Genomic DNA, 23,165 nt, shown 5'->3' on the forward strand with positions numbered 1-23,165 from the left:
TTTGGTGTTCAAAAAGTGCGCGCCTTTGAAGCAAATAGAAATACACTCACGCTCACCTCCTAACAAGGATAAAGATAGTTATCATTTGTAATTTGTTTCTTGAATAGTTAAGTCCTGGTTTGTTTTTTTTGCGTTCTGTAGTATTGTTGTGCCAAAAAATAAAAAAACATGAAGCGTCATGAAAGAGAAAATGTCCTGGTAGCAGACAAGGAGAATATGGTAAAATATACAAGTTTTGGTATTTTTTTTGGCGCAAAAAAGCGCAGTATACCTTTAATTAAATATATAGTATTTAATTTATTATTCTTTCATAGTGATGAACGACTTTTTATAAAACAATTTGAGAATCGGATCAGCTCGTGCTTCTTAGAATCGAAACACTTTGTTAGGATCTGTGGAAAAATTAAAAACATATCACTTATTTTATATTGGACAGAAGCAAATCCGAGTTATTCATTAATTCCCTTAGTTTGTATTGTAGGACGTGCGGCAGATATTAACCACTCGAAGAAACATAGAACTGGAAAGCATTAGAGGGTCTCGTAATGATACCAACTTTGAATTACATGATCAAATTTTTTTTTTGGGTAAAATCAACAAATGTAGTTCTTCAGCTAGAAAGTGTTGGCCATAGTCTTAAATATTGCTATCTGATTCGAGATTCGTTTCGATAAACCCTGTCTCAAAAGGATGATCATAGGATTGCATCTAGTTTTATGTCAGCTGCAAACAGAAAGGTGACAGATGTTTTCGGTTTCTCTTTGTTATCTTAAAGTTGTCAGGACACCAATTGATATTTCACACAGCTGTATTGGCATTCATTTGTTGTTGTATGTGACCAATTGAAAACAATACTCTATGGTTGCTTAAGCAAGATAATAGAATGTGCAGCGACTTTATATTATGTCATTCTAATCTTCACCTGGTGCATATGGTGTGCTGAAACCTATTGAATTGATTTGTGGTACCTTGGCGGGTATATCACATTCCTTATTTTGTTTGCAACACCTCGAAATATTTCCTAGACCCAGTAAATGGAGAATTGCCTATACAGGGTGAGATGAAACAACTGCAACAAAGTCAAACGCCATAATTTTTAATTTTTTCTTTCTAAATTTAATTGAATCTAAGCAAAAATATCGGAATTAGCATCAAATTTTAGAATTAGTTTAGATTTGTTCGAATTGGTCACCTCTGGCACAAAATATGGCCTTCAAACGGCCAATGAAACCGTCACACGCTGCCCGAATGTTGCTTTGCGGTATTTCGGCACATTCCCGGCGAAGCGCTTGCTTGAGGTGATCGACACTTTGGTATTTTTTAGTGCCAAAATACTCCAGACACAAAGTCCAACGGATTGGTATCCGGAGATTTTGGTGACCATTGTGCGCTGGAAATGAAGCGAGGAACCTCATTTTGTAACCACTCTTGGGTGGCGCGTGCTGAGTGCGATGGTGCTGAGTCCTGTTGAAATGTCCAAGGTCTGGGCCCAAAATGTTTGCGTGCCCAAGGCTTTAATACATCCTCCAGAAAAGTTTCGCGATAATATTCGGCGTTTATTCTGATACCACGGTCGATTAATACGAGCGGAGAACGACCATCCGCTGTTTTGGCAGCCCACACAAACACCATGGCCGGTGCTTGAGTTCTGGTGGCCAACCGAAGGTGCACATTTTCAGCTGACCTCTTTGGCAAGTAAACACGATAATTTTGTTTGTTTACAAACTGCTGGACAACGAATGTTTTCTCATCGGAGAAACCCTAATTCGGCAATTCACCATTTTCGGCCAAGCGAAGCAACTCTTTAGCTCTTTTGAGTCTATTTTCTTTCTGTTGCGGTGTAAGTTCTGGCACTTTTTGGAATTTCAATGAGCCCTGAGCTCATTTTACAATATTTGCCGAATATATATTGCGAATATTGCGATATGTTCAGCTCACGAGCCATTTTCGGCCACTGCGACGTGGGTTTCGTTCAAGTCGCTTTTTTTTAGTTTTCGAAAGATTTCTGCTGATGTTGCTGTTTTCTTCCCTTCACTTCCTTGACGTCGGGCTACACTACCAGTATTACGGTAACGAGCGATGGTACGAGACATAAAAGATTTATTCACAATTAAATACTGGAGTGCTCTAACGATAGGCACTTGTGGTTTTCCAGCCAAATATAAAGGAATCACACTATCACGATTGAATTACATCACGAATAACTTTTTTTCTGGAAAATTTTCACCAAAATGCTTTTGTACGCTTGTTCACAATATAATGAGCTGTCACTGGAATAATTTAAACAGCTGTCGGACGAGTGGCTTAGAAATGACAGCTGTCTGAAGATAGTTGCAGTTTTTTTTATCTCACCCCGTATAGTAAAAAGTCAACTTTATGTTCATTTATTTTAGATAAATTTTCTTCAATATTCTGCTTTACACTCTTAAGGAAAGCATTTCTATGGTTTAAATACTTTCAAAATATCTCTATTTCTATATAGACGATTTCAAAAGTTTGTCCTTTAGATAAAATGTCTTTAATAACATATTTTATTTTAAAAAGGCTTCCATGGGCAGAAGACCTTCAAATATGTATTTATTAATAAAAGAACTTCAAGAGTTTCAAGATTTATATTTAAAATTTAAAAGACTCGTATCTAGATAGGAATCCTTCAAAGGGGCTTTTTTATAATGGAGCTCCTGGAACGTTTTAGTTTCATTACTTTATAAACTTTCAATTTTAATTAAAAAGCACTTAAATTTTTTTCTTTCAGGCCGACAACAAACGTAAACGATCGTCGGAAGTTGTTAATCCGTCAGCCAAAAAACAACGATTATCATCGATCGATAGCACCGATGAAATGGATCGTAGCCAACGTTTGGAATACCTGTTGCAAAAGAGTGAAGCACTCTCAAATTTCGTGTCTGCCAAATCAAACAATAACAACACGGCGAACGCACCCCCAAAAAAGCCAACAAAAAAACCTAAAACAAATAATAAAAAAACTGCCGAAGATATTCAAAATAATAACAATGGACCCATTCGTTTCGACTCATCGCCCAGCTATATTAAGGGTCAAATGCGTGACTATCAAATTGCCGGTTTAAATTGGATGATATCGTTACACGAAAATAACGTGGCTGGCATTTTGGCCGATGAAATGGGTCTGGGAAAGACACTTCAAACCATATCACTGTTGGGCTATTTGAAGCACTATTGCAATGAGGCTGGTCCCCATATGATAATTGCCCCTAAATCGACCTTACAAAACTGGATGAACGAATTCAAGAAATGGTGTCCAACGATTAAGGCGATTTGTCTTATTGGCGCCAAGGAGGAGCGTAAGGAATTTAAGAGCAACGTTTTTCTAAAAATGGATTGGGATGTTTGCGTTACATCGTACGAAATGATTCTGTGTGAAAAGGCATTTTTGCGAAGAGTCCAATGGCGGTACATGATCATTGATGAGGCACATCGCATTAAGAATGAAGAGACAGTGTTGTCCAAATACATACGACTATTCAGTATTACAAATAGGCTCTTGCTAACCGGCACACCGGTGCATAACAATTTACATGAGCTGTGGGCAATGCTGAATTTTATGCTACCCGATATTTTCAATAGTGCTGATGATTTTGATCAATGGTTCAACACCGATGCCTGTTTGGATGATGCATCGATGGTAAAGAGATTACATGCCATATTGGAACCTTTCCTTTTGAGACGTCTGAAGGTGGATGTCGAAAAAACTCTAAAGCCAAAAAAGGTGACAAAAATATACGTTGGCATGACAAAAATGCAAAACGAATGGTACAAGAAAATTCTCGCTAAAAATGTTACACAGCCTAACAACATTGATGGCACTGAGAAGAAAGTAACGCTGTTTAATACCCTGATGCAATTGCGCAAAGTTACAAATCATCCGTATTTATTTGCGGGTGCCGAACCAGGACCACCATTCAGCACCGACAGGCACATTGTTGATAATAGTGGAAAAATGATGGCCTTGGACAAGCTGTTGCCCAAATTGCGGGACCAGGGTTCAAGAGTTTTAATTTTCTCACAATTCACCACCATGTTGGATATTTTGGAAGATTATTGCACCTGGCGTTCATTTCCCCATTGTCGATTGGATGGAGACACACGACACGAGGAGCGTGATCAACTAATACAGCAGTACAATGCCAAAAATTCCAAATTATTTATTTTCATGCTTTCCACCAGGGCCGGTGGCTTGGGTATTAATTTAACCACTGCCGATGTGGTCATATTCTATGATTCCGATTTAAATCCTCAAATGGATCTACAGGCCATGGATCGTTCGCATCGCATTGGCCAAACGAAAAAAGTGCGCGTGTTTCGTTTGATTACGGAAAACACCGTGGAGGAGAGAATCAATCAGCTGGCTGAAAAGAAACTGGAATTGGATAAAACGGTCATACAAAAGGGCAGAAATCCCTTTGTATTGAGCAAAGATGTTATTTTGAATATAATACGATCGGAAATGTTGGCGGAAAGAAAAGATTTTGTTTTGTCAGAAGAAGAGATAGATGCTGTGGTGGCGCGGGACGATGATGATGATGATGAGAATAATAATAATAATGAAAAACCTTGAAGGCATAGAGGATTTTTTAAGATATGATATTAAACATTTGTTGCAGGTTTTGCAATTAAGTGAGCGAGTGAGAGGAAGAAAATTTTCAGTTTAGATTTAAAGTTGTATTAAAAAAATTATCACATTATTGCATTGCATTTAAAAAACATAAGAATCTAATGATCTGTTTTTCTATAACGTCACCAAAGTGAGTTCGAAAGACAAACACCCATTCCTTGCATGTTTTTGTTCATACAAAAAAAAAAACATTGTTGGAATTGGTGTTTTTCTTTCATATACAAATTCCTATCATCATAGAAAAACGATTCTAAATTAATTTGAAAATATATTTATTTTAGTTTTCATCATTAGAAATACATGACATTTTTTGACCCTTTTCGAAAACTATAAAAATATAAGCATCTGCTTTAGAAAATTTTATGTGACACCAGAAACGTATATTTTTAAAAAAAACATTCAGATACATCGCTAGTACCACTATATAAATGTTTTTTTTTTTTTGTTCATTCCGTTTATTGCACCGACCATAATCTGACTTGACCATGTTTTATGCTATATATTTTTTATTTCCCCATTATTAAAGTTTTCATATTGAATAAATTATGACAAAATGATGACTATCTTCACGTAATAACTACCTCATAACAGGACCAAGAACTATGAATACCAGACATTTATGTATTTCATTTATGTAAACGTGTAAAATACCTAAACTATGTTAAGTTTCTTTTTGTTTTGTTTCTTCTCTCAATATTTATTTTTGTTTATGAAAGAGGTTACAATCACAATTTACGTTTTGTTTTAAGGAATCAGTATTATAACGAAATAAATGTTTTGTGTTCAAATTGATATGATTTTATAAAATATAATTTTTCAATAATTTTTTCTTTGCTGTGATTTGAATATCTGAATAGGGACACGAATCAAAACACCAAAAAGTTGCAAAACAACTTAGGGTTCAGCAGAATTCGAAAGGGCCATCGTTTTGGAGAGAAAACTTCAGGTATGTGCGATTTGTGTATAGTTCAGGAAACCTCAGATATTCTTCGACGAAATCAGTAGAACAATCTCTCTGGATGATTTTATCATGTGTTAAGGTTGATCACCACTTTTTATACCCTACACTAAATAGTGGTAGATATAGATTTGTTTGTAACATGGAGAAGGAAGCGAGATGGACCCATAGTTACTTTTGAGAATCTTTATAGACTCACTTTCTGAGTCGATTTATGCATGTGCGTACGTCTGTCCATGTATTCTTGTGAACAAAATACGCGTCACATTGATTATCCGATTGAAATGAAATTTTCCAAACAATATCTGTTTTGCCCAAGGACAAACCCTATTGAAATTGGTTCCACCGATTTCGGGTTAATTGTGCACAAAATGACCAATATTAAAAAATCCTGAATTTTGGTACATCTGATCGACTTCTGTCTAGAAGCATGTACATCAAATTTAGTGAAAATGGGTTCAGATATAGCCTTAACCTCCCATATATATGTTTCATCCGATTTGGTCTTTAAGTCCCTCACATTCGTAATATGCATTCGACAACAATCACATTTGGTACAAGATATCTTGTAGAGCTCGGAAATACCTTTGCCAAATTGTATAGAGATCGGTTCAAATTTAGATATAGCTTCAATACATATTTTCGACCAATTTCGGATTAATTGTGCAGCAAATGGCCAATATCAGTCCAAATGACCTGCATTTTGGTTCATCTGACGGAATTCTGTTTAGAAGCAAGTACATCAAATTTGGTGAAAATCCTTTTGGATATAGCTAAAGCTCCCATACAGGGTGATATGAAAAAATGCAGCCAATTTCACACTGCTGTTATTTCTAAGCCACTAGTCCGACATCTGTTAAAATTATTGCAGTGACAGATCATTATATTGTTTACAAGCGTACAAAAGCATTTTGGTGAGAATTTTCCAGAAAAAAAATTCGTGATGGAATTCAAGCATGATAGTGTGATTTCATTATATCGCAGTGGCCGAGGCAGCAGAAAGAAAATAGACTCTAAAGAGTTGCTTTGCTTGGTCGAATGTGGTGAACTGCTGAATTTAGTTTTCTCCGATGAGAAAACATTCGTTGTCCAGCAGTTTTTAAACAAACTAAATGTCGTGTTTATTTGCCAAAGAGGTCAGCTGAAAATGTGCACCTTCGGTTGGCCACCAGAACTCGCTCTCCGCTCGTATTAATTGACCGTGGCATCAGAATTAATACCGCAAACATTTTGGCCGCAGACCCTGGACATTCCAAGAGGACTCAGCACCATCGCACTCAGCACGCGCCACACAAGAATTGTTACAAAATGAGGTTCCTCGCTTCATTACCAGCGCACAATGGCCATCAAAATCTCCGGATACCAATCCGTTGGACTATTGTGTTTGGAATATTTTGAAAAGCAAGGTTGGCGCTAAAAAATACCTCAAGCAAGCGCTTCGCCAGGAAGGGGCCAAAATACCGCAGAGGAACATTCGGGCAGCGTTTGACGGTTTCAATGGCCGTTCTAAGGCCATAATTCGTGCCAAAGGTGACCAATTCGAACAAATCTAAACTTATTCTAAAATTTGATGGAATTTCAGACATTTTTAGCTAAAATTCAATAATATTAAAAAAAGTAAAATTCATGGCATTTGACTTTGATGCAGTTTTTTTTATCTCACCCTGTATAGTCGGCCCCGCCCGACTTTTGACTTTTCCTTGCTGGTTTTGATTGAATTTATGTAAATATCCAAGGTACTTGTACTTAATTTGGTCTTGGTTAAAGGGATAGAGGTAGAATTCTGAAATTTGATATTTAGGTCTCTGTTCGTATCAGGAATTGGTTTTGGAAATGTGTACTATATTTGTACAAAAAGTACTAGGAGGTATTAAATTTAGTATTGGCTGAAGGGATAGGGTAGGAATGGTCAAATTTGATATTGAGGTCTCCGTTGGTAACGAGAGTTGAGATATGGAGATTGTTTTGGAAATCTAAGTACTATATTGTATTATAAAGGACACTTGTCACATTATAAGAGGCCAAGAAGGTCCCCTTGTCCGCACACAAAAATGCTGTAGAATATCGCCTTGAGGGCTTTGTTTCTATCACCTATTGCGTATACGACCCTAATATGCTGTCGAATGTCACCCCTAGGATCTGGGATTAGATCGTGATCGGAATTAAATTTCCCTCGACCTGAGTTCTCATCTCCGCAGACTATGTGGTAAAGATGGTGGCCGTTGTCTTAATGCCGTGCAATGCTGTTGTGGTACCATCTTCTTTGGGAAAAACGCCGAGGGCATTAAATCAGTGTTCAAAACAATAACCAAGTTGGTTTTTAATTGTACAACTTGCACTTACCTTTAAATTTGTAATAAAACAATTTCGAAATTTGTTGGTTGTTTGGTGTTTGGAGTTAACTGTAAAAAATAACTTTTATTTCATTTTATTGTTTTTTGTTGTCTTTTCTTTTAAATTTGATTTAATTTTTTTATTTTACTGTAACAGACTTAAACAAAATTTATTTTTTTTCTTTGTATAAAAATGTGTGGGACCAATTTGAAATTTAAATTATAAAAAAACACGGATTTGGAATTTCAATTATAAAAAATTTCATTTGGATCTCTCAAATCATTATATGGGTATTTCTCATTAGCAATTACATCTTGATAGACAATTTTATATGGCATGAGTTTTTGATCTTTGCATTTTGTAATTTTGAATTTTTGTAATTGGAAATTTTTAAGAGTGTTAGTAAAACTCTTGCATATTCACAGAATATCGTCACATCTTTTATTTTAAAGAGGGAACAACTGAATAAAAAAAATCTCTTTTTTGCTTTATTATTTCATCTGCTTGAGGAAATTATGAGGTATTTTTAGTTTTGAATTTAAAATTTTATTTGGGAGAATTTTTTTTTTTTTTGCAAAAAAAAAATCTTTTTTCTTTTGTTACAAAAATTCAAGTTTATGATTTTTTTAATGACATACTGACGTTTTTTGTTGGATTCTTTTGAATTAGAGTATTGTAAAAATTTATTGAAGGACAATTCGATATGTTTCAACAACCAAAAAGGGGGATAAATTGTATAAAAAAATCAAGGCTGTGGCCAATTTATTTTTCCTCCCTCATTTCATTTATCAAAACTCAAATTTAGTTTTCATTTTGAATTTATATTTCATTCTTTGTATGACTGTATCAGAATTGCAATTACTTGTTTTTGTGGGCATTTGTTTATCTATTCTCTATAAAACATTAGTTAATCTTTTCTTTCAGGACATTTAAAAAAAATAAATTAATTTACAAAAAAAAAAAAAACAAACAAAAGCGAACAAAACTAAAAAAATGAATAACATGTTTTGTTTAATTATCACTAGCAATAATAATAATAATAATAATAACTATAAAAAATTATAATTAATAATAGTATTTTTTCTTTCACACATTGTTCCTGATTTCAATTGTCTTTTTTGTATTTCGTTTTATTTACTTTGTTATCATGGAAGTTTCTTTTCTGTTTTTCTTTTCGGTTTGTTCAAAAATTAACATTTTTTTATTTTTCTTATTTTCTAAAACAAAAAAATTACATTAATAATAATTGTTTTTAGCCTTTTTCATATGTGCTGTACATTTCTACAATACATTTTGTGTTTTTTTCTATATTTATAATTATTTACAAACTATTATTGATTAGCTGTTATGGCTGCTGGTATCCGTCTCCGGGTACTGTCCTCCTGACTGGACACATGTGTCTGGGACTCCAGGACATTGTTGTCTCTGACATCATTGTCGGGATTATCCCAGTACTGACGTTCACCGGAACCGAAGATATTGAAGAAGGTACCGGCTATGATGTAAATGGCAGCAGCAATAAAGAATACCTTTTGCCATTGGGCAATTGTGGGCTGGAAATAAAAAAAAAAATGGAAATTAGTTTTTGTTTAGGTCGTAAGGAAGAACAGTTTAGAATTTAATCGTTTAGAGAGCGGCTTTTCAGAGTCATTTTATGGAAATTATGCCTTTTGGTAGTATTCTCTAAACAGAAAGCCTTAAAGAGGTATTTTTTGGTAGAAGACATTCTGTGGATCTTTTAATGGAGAGAATGCCTTGAAAAGACCTTCAGAGGGAGAATACATTTTTGGGGTCTATCAAGATTTTAGACTCTCTAGATGACATCATTGGGTAAAGAGGTATCTTTTTAGGTAGAATACATTCTGTGGATCTTTTAATGGAGAGAATGCCTTGTAAAGACATTCAGAGGGAGAATACATTTTTGGGTCTATCAAGATTTTAGACTCTCTAGATGACATCATTGGGTAAAATATCTTCCAGATATTTGTTATAGAAAGCATTTCAGAGGTATTTTATAGACATGATGGTTTTTAGAGATTGTCTCTAGACGGAAATCCTTGCATAGTTATGTTATAGGTAGAAGACAAGATATCAAGATTTTAGACTCTCTAGATGACTTCTTTTGGTTAAAATATCTTCCAGATCTTTTCTTAGGAAACATTTCAGAGGTATTTAATAGACATGGTGCTTTATAGAGATATTCTCTAGACAAAAATCCTAGCAGACTTATTTTATAGATAGAAGACATTCTGAGCATCTTTTATAGATAGAAGCCCTTTTATAGACCTACAATGCGGATAATCCTTTTTCAGGGGTATTTTATAGGTATTATACCTTTGGGATATCTTTTAAGGTATTAGGTATTATACCTTCTTGATGTCTTCGTTGAATAAAATATCTTCCAGAGGTCTTTCAGAAGGCGTTACAGAGGTATATAGGCTTTATAAAGGCATTATACATACAGAACGCATTAAAGAGGTCATTATCTTCAATGAAGACATTATCCTCAATGAAGAGAATATTTTTTTGGGGTTTCTGTCTTTCTGGGGAAATTATACCTTCTTGATATCTTTCAATATATCTTCATTGTATAAAATATTTTCCAGACGTCTCTTGGAAGGCGGCCCAGAGGTATTTTATAGACTTAAAGAGGTTTTTTTTTTAAGAAGAAGACTTCACTGAGTACTCTACAGCTAATAGTCCACAGAGGTTTCTTCTAGATGGAAGGTCATTTAAAGTGCTTCCATGTCTGGAACATATTTCGCAGGCCTTCTAAATTGGTGTTCCCATTTTCATTTCCTTGTCTAATTACCTGATTATTAATCAAATTGCCAGCAGCGATTGGTGCCAAGAGACCAGCCAAATTGGCAGAACAATTTGTGATGGCCATAAGGAAGCCGGCAAAGCGGGGTGTCAAATCCAAATGATTGATTTTGAAACCTGAGTAGATGCCACCATTCAGACCCACGCCAACTGTGAGAATGGCCAAGGTCAAAACACGATTACAGCCAGTGTAGGAGGCGGCAACCAAGGCCAAACCGGGACCATATTGACCTGAAAAAACACAATATTTTAAAAATTTCCTCTACAAATAAAATATTTCGACTTACCAATTGAATTCATAACCTTTCTGGTCTGTGTGTGATTGAAACGTTTTGAGGAAATCATCCAATCGGCCACAACGGAAATGCCCATTGAGAAGATCCACATGGCCAAATAAGGTAGGGATGACAACAAACCATTGGATTTCAGGGAGAATCTCAAGACCTGTTTCATGTAGGTGGGTAATTCGGTCATCAAAGTTTCATAGCCATAGTTGTGACCCATGTGGGCAAGCAAAATGGCATAGAATGGCAATGACTTGAAAATGCCCTTGAAGGGTATGGGAGGACTCTGCAAATATTTTGTAAATTAAAACCCAAATTTCAAAATTCTCAAAACCAAACAACCCACCTTAACTTCTGTGGTGCCCCACAATGAGGTATTGATGTATTTCTTTTCACGTTCATCGATGCTGGGATGGGAGGAGGGATCCTCATAGACCCAAATAATGAAAGCAATCGACCAGATGGTACCCACAGCACCGAAAACATAGAAAATAGAGGGCCAGCCTCCATCGAAGCCATACTCAGCCAAGAGACCTGACAGCGGCATAGATATAATTGTACCAAATTGTGCACCAGCATAGACGGCCGCACCCATACGTGATCGCTCATTGGGCGGTATCCATTTGGCCAACAGGGCATGGGTACAGGGTACAATTGGTCCCTCACCCAAACCCTGAATGAAACGGACAACACACAGACCCCAGACGCCACCTTCACGAGCTGCCACGGGCACCAAAAAGGCAAAGACGGAATTGATCAACATGCCATAGCCCAAGAATCTTAGGGCACCATATTTTTTGGCCAACATGCCAAATGGAATCTGGAAAAAAAGAGAAAAGAAATGTTAGTTGTGGAAAAAATAAATTTGGAAAATTTAGTTAACATTACCTGTGTTATGACATAGCCATAGAAGAATGAGGACAGAATGTAACCCTGCAAGGCGGAATTCCAGGCAAATTCACCGTCTTGACCATGGTCCTGGAAGAAAAGAAAATCATTTTTTAGTACAAAAAAAAAATAAATAAATAAAACAGCAAGGAAAGTCAAAAGTCGGGCGGGGTCGACTATATGATAGCCTACACGGCTATGCATATTTAGTAGAGCTCCCGTAATAAAAAAACGTTATTTGGAGTAAATCTCTTCGAGAAGGATTATTTTAAAAAAAACTATGTATCGGAGTCGAGTTCCGCCAAATGACCATTATTTGCACAAAAAACCCGAAATCGGATTAAGGATATATGTAGGAGTTATATCCAAATCTTTGCCGATCTCGATAAATTTTTGCAAAGGTATTTCCGAGCTCTATAAGATATCTGGTACCAAATATCATTGTTGTCGAATGCATATTACGAATGTGAGGGACTTAAACACCAAATCGGACGAAAAATATATATGGGAGCTAAAGCTATATCTGAAGCGATTTTCACCAAATTTGATTTACTTGCTTCTAGACCGAATTCGGTGCGATGTGCCAAAATCCAAGTCATTTGTACTGATATTGGCTATGTAAAGGAAATCATTCCTGTTTTATTTTTTGCGATTTATTCAGCCGGTTTAGTTTTTTAATTAAAAATAACATTCTCTAATAAAAACTTACCACTTCGGTATAGTTCGCATCGGGACATTCATCATCCATGACATCTTCATGACCATCATTGATGGCCGTATGATTGACCATGGCCACAATGGCCACAGACATGTTTGTTCGCATCACATAGGCATTGGCCATGCCCAGGAAGAGCATAAATGTGACAAAGAAGCGGGTTTGGAGGAGGCCTGGAAATAGAAATTAAAAAAAAAAAAAAACGACAACCATTAGTAACCAATTAAAAAAAAAAACTTGGAAAATAAAATAATTAATATATTCAAAAATAATTAAAATACTCAAAAAAAAAAAATTAAACTAAAACAAAAAAAATCTGAAAACTTTATCTTTATTTATCTAGAAACCAACAAATTTCCAACACGTGAAGTCATGGGTTTTGATTTCCTTCCCCGCATCATGCTGACTGCTGATCATGCTGGCGATAATCGTTATGACTAAGTGTATGTTTGTTGTAGATATGTATGTGATTATGATTTAATAGCGTTATTCGGACACAGAGCTAGGAAGTATATTTAGTTGGTGTGCGTATTTGGGTTGCCTGGCAGCCAAATCTGTTGTGTTGTTTTTTTTTTTCTTGGTCTTCATTCATGGAATTTTAGCACATTATTTAAGAGCAAACAAAAAATAACAAAACACAATAACAAAAAATACTAATTTTTTTTTCACCGTATTAAAAAAAGTGTGTAGCGCTTTTTTATGAATTATATTTCATTAACATTTTTTCGGTTAAGAGAAGTGCTAAATAATTTCTTTAATTTTGTATACACAATGGCAGGTATTGAAATTTTATGGCAATTTTTGTATATTTAGGAATAATTGAAAGGTGATATTAAATATATTTGCATTAAAAATAGGGAAAATGGATAATATAGTCATAAAGGTAGGCCAAAATTTACCATAGAAGTTAAAAATTTAATAATTTATTTCTTTTTTTAAATTATAAAAATAAACCTCGGAAAATAAATATTGGTGAGATTATTGTTTAATTGGGACAAAAGACAGTTTCGAATTTTATAAAAATTTAAAAAAAAATATTCTTTCCAATTTTATTTCATAATTTCCACCCTGGACCAATTCGGAAGAATAACAAACAGCAGCATGTTTGTCAGCTTCTGATTTGGTGGTAAGTTGATTTTAAAGGATTGCTATATAATTTGTAACAAATTTTTTCAGTGGATATAGAAGATCTAAAAAATGTCTACCCAAAAGGGATACGTAGGTCGACTTATGATTAATCGATTATTCGACTTGTGTTGTTAAAAATTCTTAAGTTCTTTGGTTGAAACCATGGTAGAAAAATACAGGTAGATGCATCAACGCTTGGGAGCATTGATATGTCAAAAATTTTTAAATTTCTTTTCAAATATAAGTAGATTTTTATATGTTTTCTTATACGACACAAATCGTGGGTTGTAAAGATATGGATTTTTCAACAATTTTTACAAGTTTAAACAATTTTTCATTCAACATTTTCAATTCCAAAATTGGTTTGACAGTTCATTGTCCCAGCAGCTGCGTCGATGCGTCTACCTATATTCTTCTACCATGGTTGAAACCATAAAAGTTGTGATCCACAACCTGCAATAAGGTACTATTTTACTTGAATACCGTTCCAATACCCAAAAACCTTGCTGGCCAAATTTTTACGGGTAACAAATAGCAGGATGATTATCCGCTTCTGGTTTGGTGGTAAGTTGATTTTAAAGGATCGCCATCTAATTTACAACAATTCTTTACAGTGGATATGGAAGCTGTAGAAAATATAGGTTAGTAGGGGTATATAGGTCGTTTTTTGTTTAATTGTTTATTCGACTTATATTTTGTTGCTAAAACGTCAATGTATCGAAATCGACTTTTGCCTGGGCTACAAATCTTTTATATGTTAGAGCTTTTTAGATTTTGAAATCATGGACTTTTGCCGATTTTGGGGGGTTTATTATTAAAAAAAAAAAACCAAAAATACCAACCATGTCATCTGTTTGGCAGAACTACACTTCAGAAAATCTAAAATCGAAATTGATATTAGTCGATTTTGGTGTGAAAAGAAGTTCGATTTGAGACTGATTAAACGGAACAAAATCAAAGGATCAGTTTTTCCATTGAAGACAAAAATCGAAAAGTCTAAAGGCCATAGCAGAATGAACTTATTGAGCCATTTTGCACATTAAATATTTTCAATAAAACAACAAAAAATATTCTCGATAAAACAACAATTACAAGAAGATGGTTTTGCAATTTAAAATAGAATAAAAATTAATTATTATTTTCCATAATATTTGCTTTTTTATTTTCACCACTTAAATTGTAGAAAAAATGTGCCTATTCCACAATTCCAGTTAATTTGTGTTGTTGTTTTCGTTTTTTTTTTTTCAGTCTTTGTAATAAAAGCTGTCTGTAAATATTTGCATTTAATCAAAGAAGCAAAAAAATAAAAAAAAAACATTTCAAGTATGCCAACAGACACGTGTTTTAATGCCACATTTATTGCTGACTTATGCAATTAACTATTAATTTGTTACTACAGCAAAAAACTAACACAAAAAAACAGCAACAAAAAATAAAATAAAACGAAATTGCAGCTATGACATGGATCCAACATTTGCTGTTTTCTAATATTTTTTTGCTGTTTTCCAATTTTGAATATCAAAAAGAGAATTACTTCACAAATAAAGTTCTGGAATGGAAAAATAGTCAACAATTGAAAACTAGATGACGATGTCATAAAACATATCTTCTTTTCTTTCTAAAAATGTCATCATCCTCCTTCTAACATTTTTTCAGCAGGATCAAGTCGCTTGATGCCACAGATAGGTCTAATAGATTCTTAGAAAAAAACTAAGCATTTTCTTGGCTCTCAAAGCCCAATCATAAATGAAGAAAAGCGCCATCTATGTGTCATCAAGGTTTAGGTGTATACAAGTAAGTACATAGCCTACTTTTGGGCTGAATGTATTATAGGCTTTGGTTCTTTACTTGGTAATGGTAAAATTCGCTGGTATAAAATAACTCTCTCTTTAATGTAAAATAACTGAAAACTAGTGAACATTTAAAAACTAGATGGCAATCTTAGCAAATGAATGAATAGATGTTGCGGTTTTTTTACCTATTGTTTGATCGGCCAAATAAAAAGTAAAAAATTAATTTTTTTCATGGGAAATAATAAAAATATTCAATAAATAAATATTAAGAAAAATATTCAAAATAGAAGATTTTGGTTTAGGTTGCTCAAAGCTATTGTAAAACAATTACATGAACTTATGTGGGACTAAAATTGACACCTTAGACGGAACATAACCTTTCCTTTATAAATCGGAAACTACTTTTTGGGAAGAGTTCTATAGCAACTAATAATTATTTCTTAAAAGTCCTCAGAGTTCGGATAAGATTGAAATTTAATAAAATCGGTATTCTCTACGCTTTCAGAACAAATTTTGTAAATTATGAAGAGCGCCATCTATGTGTCATTCTTCTCCATCGAAGTTTAGTTGCCTGATATGGTCTAATATGAACAGCATACATTTGGGCAAAATATAGCATTAGCTTTGTTCCCTTAAAAAATGTTTCGGGAAGAAACTACATAAAGCTCAAGAACCGAAAACTATTTATAATCTCAAAACTAGATGGCAATTCTTTTAAAGGTAATTCAAGAGAACGGTGTTTTAGTCTTCAAAGGAATTGTATTTCCAGAAACACATTCTTTCTCATTTTTATTAATGTTTGTATTTCAGACTTTTGTGTAATACGTCAACTGTTATTGTTTGAATGAATGAATTTGTGTATTTATTATTATTATCATTGTTTCATTTTCATCATCGTCCAAATCACTTGACAATAAAGTAGTATTTTTCCCCGGCTAATGGAAAACTTATCAGTTATTTTCAATCTAATTATAAACAAAAATTCCGACAATATGTATTTGTTTTGCTCTCATGGCAATTACATAAGTAATTTGTTTTCGGAAAAAATAGAATTTTATTTTATTTTTTTTGTTACTAATTGTTATAAACATAGAGTATGAGGATTTGATTTGAAGAATTGATCAAACACGGTCACGTGATGTAGAAATATACATCACTAGAGATTTATGTTTTTAATTTGTTTCGTGGAGATTTTCGGCCGATTTGTTATTAAATAAGGTTGATTGCCTAGGTTTTAGGACATCTCATGGAAGAATTGAATGGTATTATTCTGCTTTTAGTTTAATCAAATATTAACTCGAATTAAATGCCTATTAATATTATATGCAACATGGTGGTTCAAAATTTTTTTCAGTTTGAAAATATTGCAAAATATGCTTTTTCTTCTTAAAATAAAATAAATATTTTTGAATTATTTGTTTTTTTTTTCTTCTAAATGTGATTACCCTTAAAATGATTGATCAGATTGGTGAATTTACGTTTTGAATTTTCTTTTAGCATAGAAAGCATATGCATTGGCGTAGGCACATAGGCATTGAGGGAGGGTGAAATTCCGAGATACTTTTTTTAGAAGAATGTGTAACATTATTTAGAAAACATTTAAATTTGAATTTTATGGGGCATCACAAATTTATTATGAAAATATTAATTTCGAGGAAGAAGCTGGAAATTGTTTTGAGAAGCCGCCTGGGGACCCAAGCTCTCTTCCTATCCTTCTTCTAATAAAACCTTTAATAGAAATATCACAACTTTGTACTCTAAAATCAAAATTCTAACGTTTAACTTACCGTGGCTACGGACGACCTAGTTATCCCTTGAAGTTAGGGATACGTAAGTCGACTTTCGCCTTTTGGTGTTGAAAGGTCTAAAAATCAGTGTTGGCTTTGATATAGTTAATATCACAAAATATCAGTTGATATAGTTATTATCACAAAATGTGTGTTTCAGAATCTGCAATATAGTTCTATTTGTGACATTTTGAACTTGAACACCGTCCTGTAGCCGAAAAACTAGTAAAACTAGTTGTGATCCACAACCTGCAATATAGTACTACTTTACTTGAATACTGTTCAACCGTGTAACAAATAGCAGCATGAATCTCCCCTTCTGTTTTATTGTGAAGTTGATTTTAAAGGATCGCCATCTAATTTGCCACAATTCTTTACAGTGGATATGGAAGCTTTAGGAAATGTCTACGTAGTAGGGGTATGTAGGTCGACTTTTGTTTAACTGTTTTTTCGACATTTCTTGTTGAAAAGTCTGTGAGTCGAGATCAACTTTTGCATGGGGTACAAATCTTTTATATGTTAGAGCTTTTTAGATTTTGAGATCACGAATTTTAGTCGATTTTGGGTGTTTATTATTTAAAAAAAAAAACAAGAAAAAGTCAATTTTGTCATCTGATTGGCAAAACTACACATCAGAAAATCTAGAATCGATATGAGTCGACTTTGGTGTGAAAAGTCGAGATGGAAAATCGATTTGTGACTGATTGAACTGGACAAAATTAAAGGACCAGTTTTTCCATTGAAGATAAAAATTGAGAAGTCTAAAGACCATAGCATAATGAACGCGTTGATCCATTTTACACATTAAATATTCTCAATAGAACAACAATTACAAGAAGATGGGTTTACTGTACGTCTTTTCACGGTTGATGGTTTTTCAATATTGTTTAATGTGAAAAATGACTCAACGTGCCCATTCTGTTTAGCCCTTACACTACGTTTACATATAAATGGGTTAATCCACTGGATTTGTATAACAATTGTCATATCCATTACTTATACTTAAAGTAAATCCTCTTAAAGTAGGTTAACTCTGCAATAAGTTCTAACGTACACATGGCATTAAAAGTAGACGCCACTGATTTCAATTTTTCACTTTTTTTTGGCTTTTTAAGCAAACATGCGCTAATGTTGCACAATAAAATGTACAAAAATCTAAAGTATAAGAATGAAGGAAAAAGATAAGAATTAAGAAGCGAAAAAAATATGTAAAGCACGTGTAAATATAAACATGAACTAATTATGCAAAAGAAAGAGCTATAAATTTATACAAAGGAAAAAAAAAACAATTACAACAACAAAGCATTAAATCAAAATGCAATTATTTTCATTACCGAGTTTTGGTTTGGTTTCCTCAAAGATTTCATTAAAACTGTTTTGATCCCAGACAAGGACATGACCGTTGCGTTGGCGATTTTCGCTTTGGTGGTGCAGCGGTTGCGGGCGTGTCAAAGTCATTTTGTTTGAGGATTTTGTTTAATAAATTAATGCACTTAATATTAATTATAAATAATAACTTAGATAATTTGTTGGGTTTGTTATTTTTTTTTTTGGTATGAGTTTGAGCAAGGAACGTTTGAATTTTTTGTTATTTTGAAATTTTATTGTTGTTGTTGTTTGTTGTAGAAGCAAAAAGTATTGTCAACACTTTTTACGCACACGTTTAAACCATTTCATGTTCTACCGCGAATTTTTTGAAATTTGCCTCATTTCCGGATTTGTTTTTTTACTTTTTAATTAGATTCTGTAATTATTTCAAATATTTTTTTCCGATTTTTTGCTTTTATTTTGTGAAAAAAATGCCAGCACTTTTGCTTGACTTTTTTCTGCTGCTGCTGTTCGTTATGTGGTTTTCAGAAAACTAAATTCTGCGTTGTGAATTTTCCTCTGTTTAGCGCGGCACAAGAATTTCGAAAATGCTGTTCTATGTGCTTTTTTTTTGCTAGTTGTTGTTATTGTTGTTCGCTTAGAGCTTCAAAATGCAAATACGTTGGCTGTAATAACTGGCTTCTCTTCTCTCTTTGTGTAATACAGCTGAGTTCTCTTGTAAATTTTTTCTACAACGGAAATGATTTCACTCTCTTTGTTAGAATATTGCAAATTTTCGTTCGAGTCCGGCGAAGGGTCTTTCGCGTATTTAAATTTCTATCTTCTTGGCGCGCCTTCCGTTTTTCAACTGACACACGGCCAAGTGTAACGGCAAACTTTTATCTTTTTTCAAAATGAATTTTTGTTTTTGTTTTCTTGCACTGCTGTCTGTCTATGTTGGCCAGCTAATACGTGCATGTACGAGTATGCCCGCCGCATCTGTGTTGGTGTGCTGTGTGTGAAAGAGAAATGTTTCTCTTCTGATCAGAGGGTGATTGTCATTCGTGTGGATCAGTTTGGGGTAGTTGGGGGATATAGTGAGAAAGCTTTGCTAGTGGGGGCTTTTTGTGTTGGTGTGATTGTTGTGTGGGATATAAAAAAGGGAAGGCAAGGGTGCTAAAATGGTTTACTGATATTTAACACCAACAATGTTAAGGTCGGTTTAGAATACCTCCACACACACACACCCCCTTTTTAATAGCAAGCAAGCATTTATACCTTTGGTATGTAGACAACAATGAGTCCATAGTTTTGTTGTTATAAACATTGGTATTTACTTTAAACCATATAGTTTAGATGTGATCTAATCAGATGGGTGGTTATGAAAAGTATTGCTCATCGTCAATTACTAATTTTTAACTTAGTCCATGGTAGAAGAATATAGGTAGTCGCGTCGACACAGCTGCTGGGACAATGAACTGTCAAACCAATTTTGGAATTGATAATGTTGAATGAAAAATTATTTTAATTTGCAAAAATTTTTTGAAAAACGCGAATTATAATAGCCTCCTTCTAACTTAGAATAAGAAAACATATAAAAATCTACTTATATTTTAAAAAACATTTCAATTTTTTTGACATTTCAATGCTCCCACGCGTTGATGCATCTACCTGTATTCTTCTGCCATGACTTAGTCGAAAATATAGATCGACTTTTAAGGCCTAAACAGAATGGGCGCGTCAAGCTTTTACGAGTTAAATACTTACTCAATGCTGAACATGGTCCCATGTTTGTTGTGTTATCGGTAATATTTAAAGCAAATATTTCGACTTTTTGAACATTCAATTTGGGCCAAGAAAATAAATCTCGAATATCCGTATTTGACTTTTCAAACCAAAGTCGTCGAAGAATTTTAAAAAATCAATTAAAAAAAGTCGACTTGCCGATTTGTTACCTAGACTTTTTAACATCAGAAGTCGATTAAACGATTAATCGAAAGTCGACTTACGTATCCCTATTTCCAACAGAAGATGTTTTAAAGTTAAAAATCGAAGTTTATATTTATATTTAATGCAAATATTTCGACTTTATGAACCTTCAATTTGGTCCAAGAAAATAAAAATCAAAGTTTCGCATTTGACTTTTCAAACCATAGTTGACTAAAATTGATTTCGATTTTAGACTTTTAAAAAATCAATTTAAAAATGTAGACTTGGGGATTTCTTTTTTTAGAGTTTTTAAAATTAAAAGTTGACTTACGTAGGGATAGAACAGAAGATCTTTTGAAGTTAAAAATCAATATTCGAATTTAACTGTTTGAAACAAAGTCAACTAAAATCGATATCTATTTTAGACTTTTTGATGTAAAATTATGTCAAACAGATTAAAAAAATTATATTTGGACTTTCTGAGCAGTATTTAATAAATATAAATAATAAGCTTTGATGTGTAAGCTTATGAGAAAAATGAGCAGTTGACAAAAAATCGATGACCTCAAAATCGTCTTATAGCCTCAAAAGGTCTTACAGCATATTCAATATCTAAACTAGACAACAAGCCTCGTTTAAACGATTAATCGAAAGTCGACCTACGTATCCCTATCTCTAATAGAAGTTAATGTTAAAGTACATAAAAGCTTTTCTGACCGGTTTAAGTCATCGGCTGACTTCTTCGTAAAGGAACAAAGGAGTTTTAGGTTGACTTAGTTCGATTTTGACCCTTCGCTCCTTTGTTCTTTTCGGGGAAGCGTTTTATGTATTCTCACCTTTATTTTTTCTTTTCTGGCGAAAATAGGGCTCGCTGTGGTCGAAAAAGTACACGTGTGTTTTTTTTTCTCATGGGAAATCTATTGATCTTTTCGTAGAAAATTACATATTTTCAAATAGTAAAAATTTTCCCCTGATCACATTGGCATTCTTTTCACCAACGCCAACCAGCCAAAAAAAATTGCCGGTCGGTCACGAGATCAACATAGTTTTCTTTTTTCTTTTCTTTCGCGTATGCGTTTTTTGCATGATCTTGCGTAGATGATTTACTTGCGTTTTCGTCGTCTTCCAATTTAGTTTAGCTAAACAATTTTTTTTATTTATTTTTAGTGAACTTTAAGAAGACGAAAGTCCATTAACATGAGTTTATTGGTCTGTTTTTGTTTCTTTTTGTGGTTTTATGAAAGAATGAAAAACAACAAATAAAATAAAACAAGAACGAAGCGTTTGGTAATTGGTTGTAGTTGATGTACTCATTGTGTTTTGGCTTTTTTGCTCTGATTATTGCTCTACAATTGGCACAAAAATGTGGCTAAAATGAAAACTTTTTTTTTGAATGGCCGCTGGTCTGTTTTGGGACACCAAAAAAATGAAATAAAATAAACAAAAGAATAATGCTGATGATGTGATTGTTATTTAAATAAATGTGGTATAATTATTATAATTTACGAACAAAAATTATGGAAAATTTTCAATCACTTTTTGCTATATAATTTCCGCTTAAAAATAATAATTAGCATTGTTGCATTAACGTATATAAAATGGCATTTTATTTTACTACAGTCTACTTCCTTTTCAAAAGAGAGAGATAGAGAGAGTTTTGTATTTCTTCGAAGAGAAAAAATTTCAAATTTATAAAAAAAAAATTGTCGAATTACCAACAATTTTTTTTCTACAATGTTTGGGACCTCCTTCTACCAAGAATAATTCCAACAATTTCCACATGGACTATAACCTATTTCATCATCTCATCATCTCAATATCCCATGGTTTGCTTCCCCTCCTGTTATCTCAATTATATTTACACTACCAATAATCATATGTTATCTCGAGTAACCTGCCAAGAGATCTGTTCATGTTATTCATTCATGTCTACATGGTATACCGTCTATACCTTGTGATCTGTAGTAAACGTCATATTGTTACTGCTGCTACTAATGTTGTTGTTGTTATTGTTTATTGATCACATTGATCATTCATGGGAAATTAAAAAAAAATACTGCAATTCATTCATTGATCTATGGCCATTAAATCATGCCAATATTTTAGGACCAATGACTCATGCCAGGGAATTCTTTTTATTGATCTAGTCTACCCTAATCTTAGTGGGTAGAGAATTCAACCGATATATTATAGGGTAATTAATTAAATTATATAATAGAGGAAATATATAATAGTAATTGCCTGTATTTTTAATCGCAACCCTATTTTTGGGGAAAAAAACTATTTTTTTATTTTCTCGTCTGCAGTTGCCAAAAGCTTTCAAACATGAGCATGTTATCGATTGATAAATTACAAATGATTGATAAATTGATGTTAGGGAATCTTAGAGCATGTTTAGACTAATAAATCCACTCGTTTTTAAATGTCAATTCCATGGCGTATACGTTACGTCATGGTGGAAGAAGAAAGGAAGTCGCATCGACCTAACTGCTGGGACAATGAACTGTCAAACCAATTTTGGAATTGAAAATTTTGTCTGAAAATTTATTGAAATTTGTAAAAAT

At 33.5% G+C, this 23,165-nt stretch overlaps 2 protein-coding genes across 3 annotated transcripts in view; one reads left to right on the top strand and one right to left on the bottom strand.

Moving 5' to 3' along the window:
* Window positions 1-5,466, top strand: LOC101893027 (chromatin-remodeling complex ATPase chain Iswi). The gene is made up of 2 exons (XM_011295018.3): window positions 1-219; window positions 2,756-5,466. The coding sequence occupies exons 1-2, from the start codon at window positions 169-171 to the stop codon at window positions 4,595-4,597; spliced, it is 1,893 nt and encodes a 630-aa protein (XP_011293320.1). The 5' UTR covers window positions 1-168; the 3' UTR covers window positions 4,598-5,466.
* A 3,771-nt stretch (window positions 5,467-9,237) lies between these two features.
* The window catches only part of LOC101891295 (putative inorganic phosphate cotransporter), a 53,228-nt gene continuing 39,300 nt past the window's right edge, over window positions 9,238-23,165 (bottom strand). The window contains exons 1-7 of one of the 2 annotated variants that reach the window (XM_005185416.4): window positions 18,699-19,540; window positions 12,651-12,829; window positions 11,942-12,031; window positions 11,400-11,873; window positions 11,057-11,339; window positions 10,759-11,000; window positions 9,238-9,499 (exon numbers count right to left, since the gene is read on the bottom strand). In XM_005185416.4, the coding sequence (XP_005185473.1) occupies window positions 9,278-9,499; window positions 10,759-11,000; window positions 11,057-11,339; window positions 11,400-11,873; window positions 11,942-12,031; window positions 12,651-12,829; window positions 18,699-18,822 (1,614 nt within the window). In that variant the 5' untranslated portion in view covers window positions 18,823-19,540 and the 3' untranslated portion in view covers window positions 9,238-9,277. Of the gene's footprint in view, window positions 9,500-10,758; window positions 11,001-11,056; window positions 11,340-11,399; window positions 11,874-11,941; window positions 12,032-12,650; window positions 12,830-18,698; window positions 19,541-23,165 lie in introns of those variants that run through there. The other variant, XM_059126130.1, reaches the window with a different exon arrangement.

This window comes from Musca domestica, unplaced genomic scaffold (genome assembly GCF_030504385.1).
Source record: "Musca domestica strain aabys unplaced genomic scaffold, Musca_domestica.polishedcontigs.V.1.1 37, whole genome shotgun sequence".
Taxonomy (NCBI): Eukaryota; Metazoa; Arthropoda; class Insecta; order Diptera; family Muscidae; genus Musca; species Musca domestica.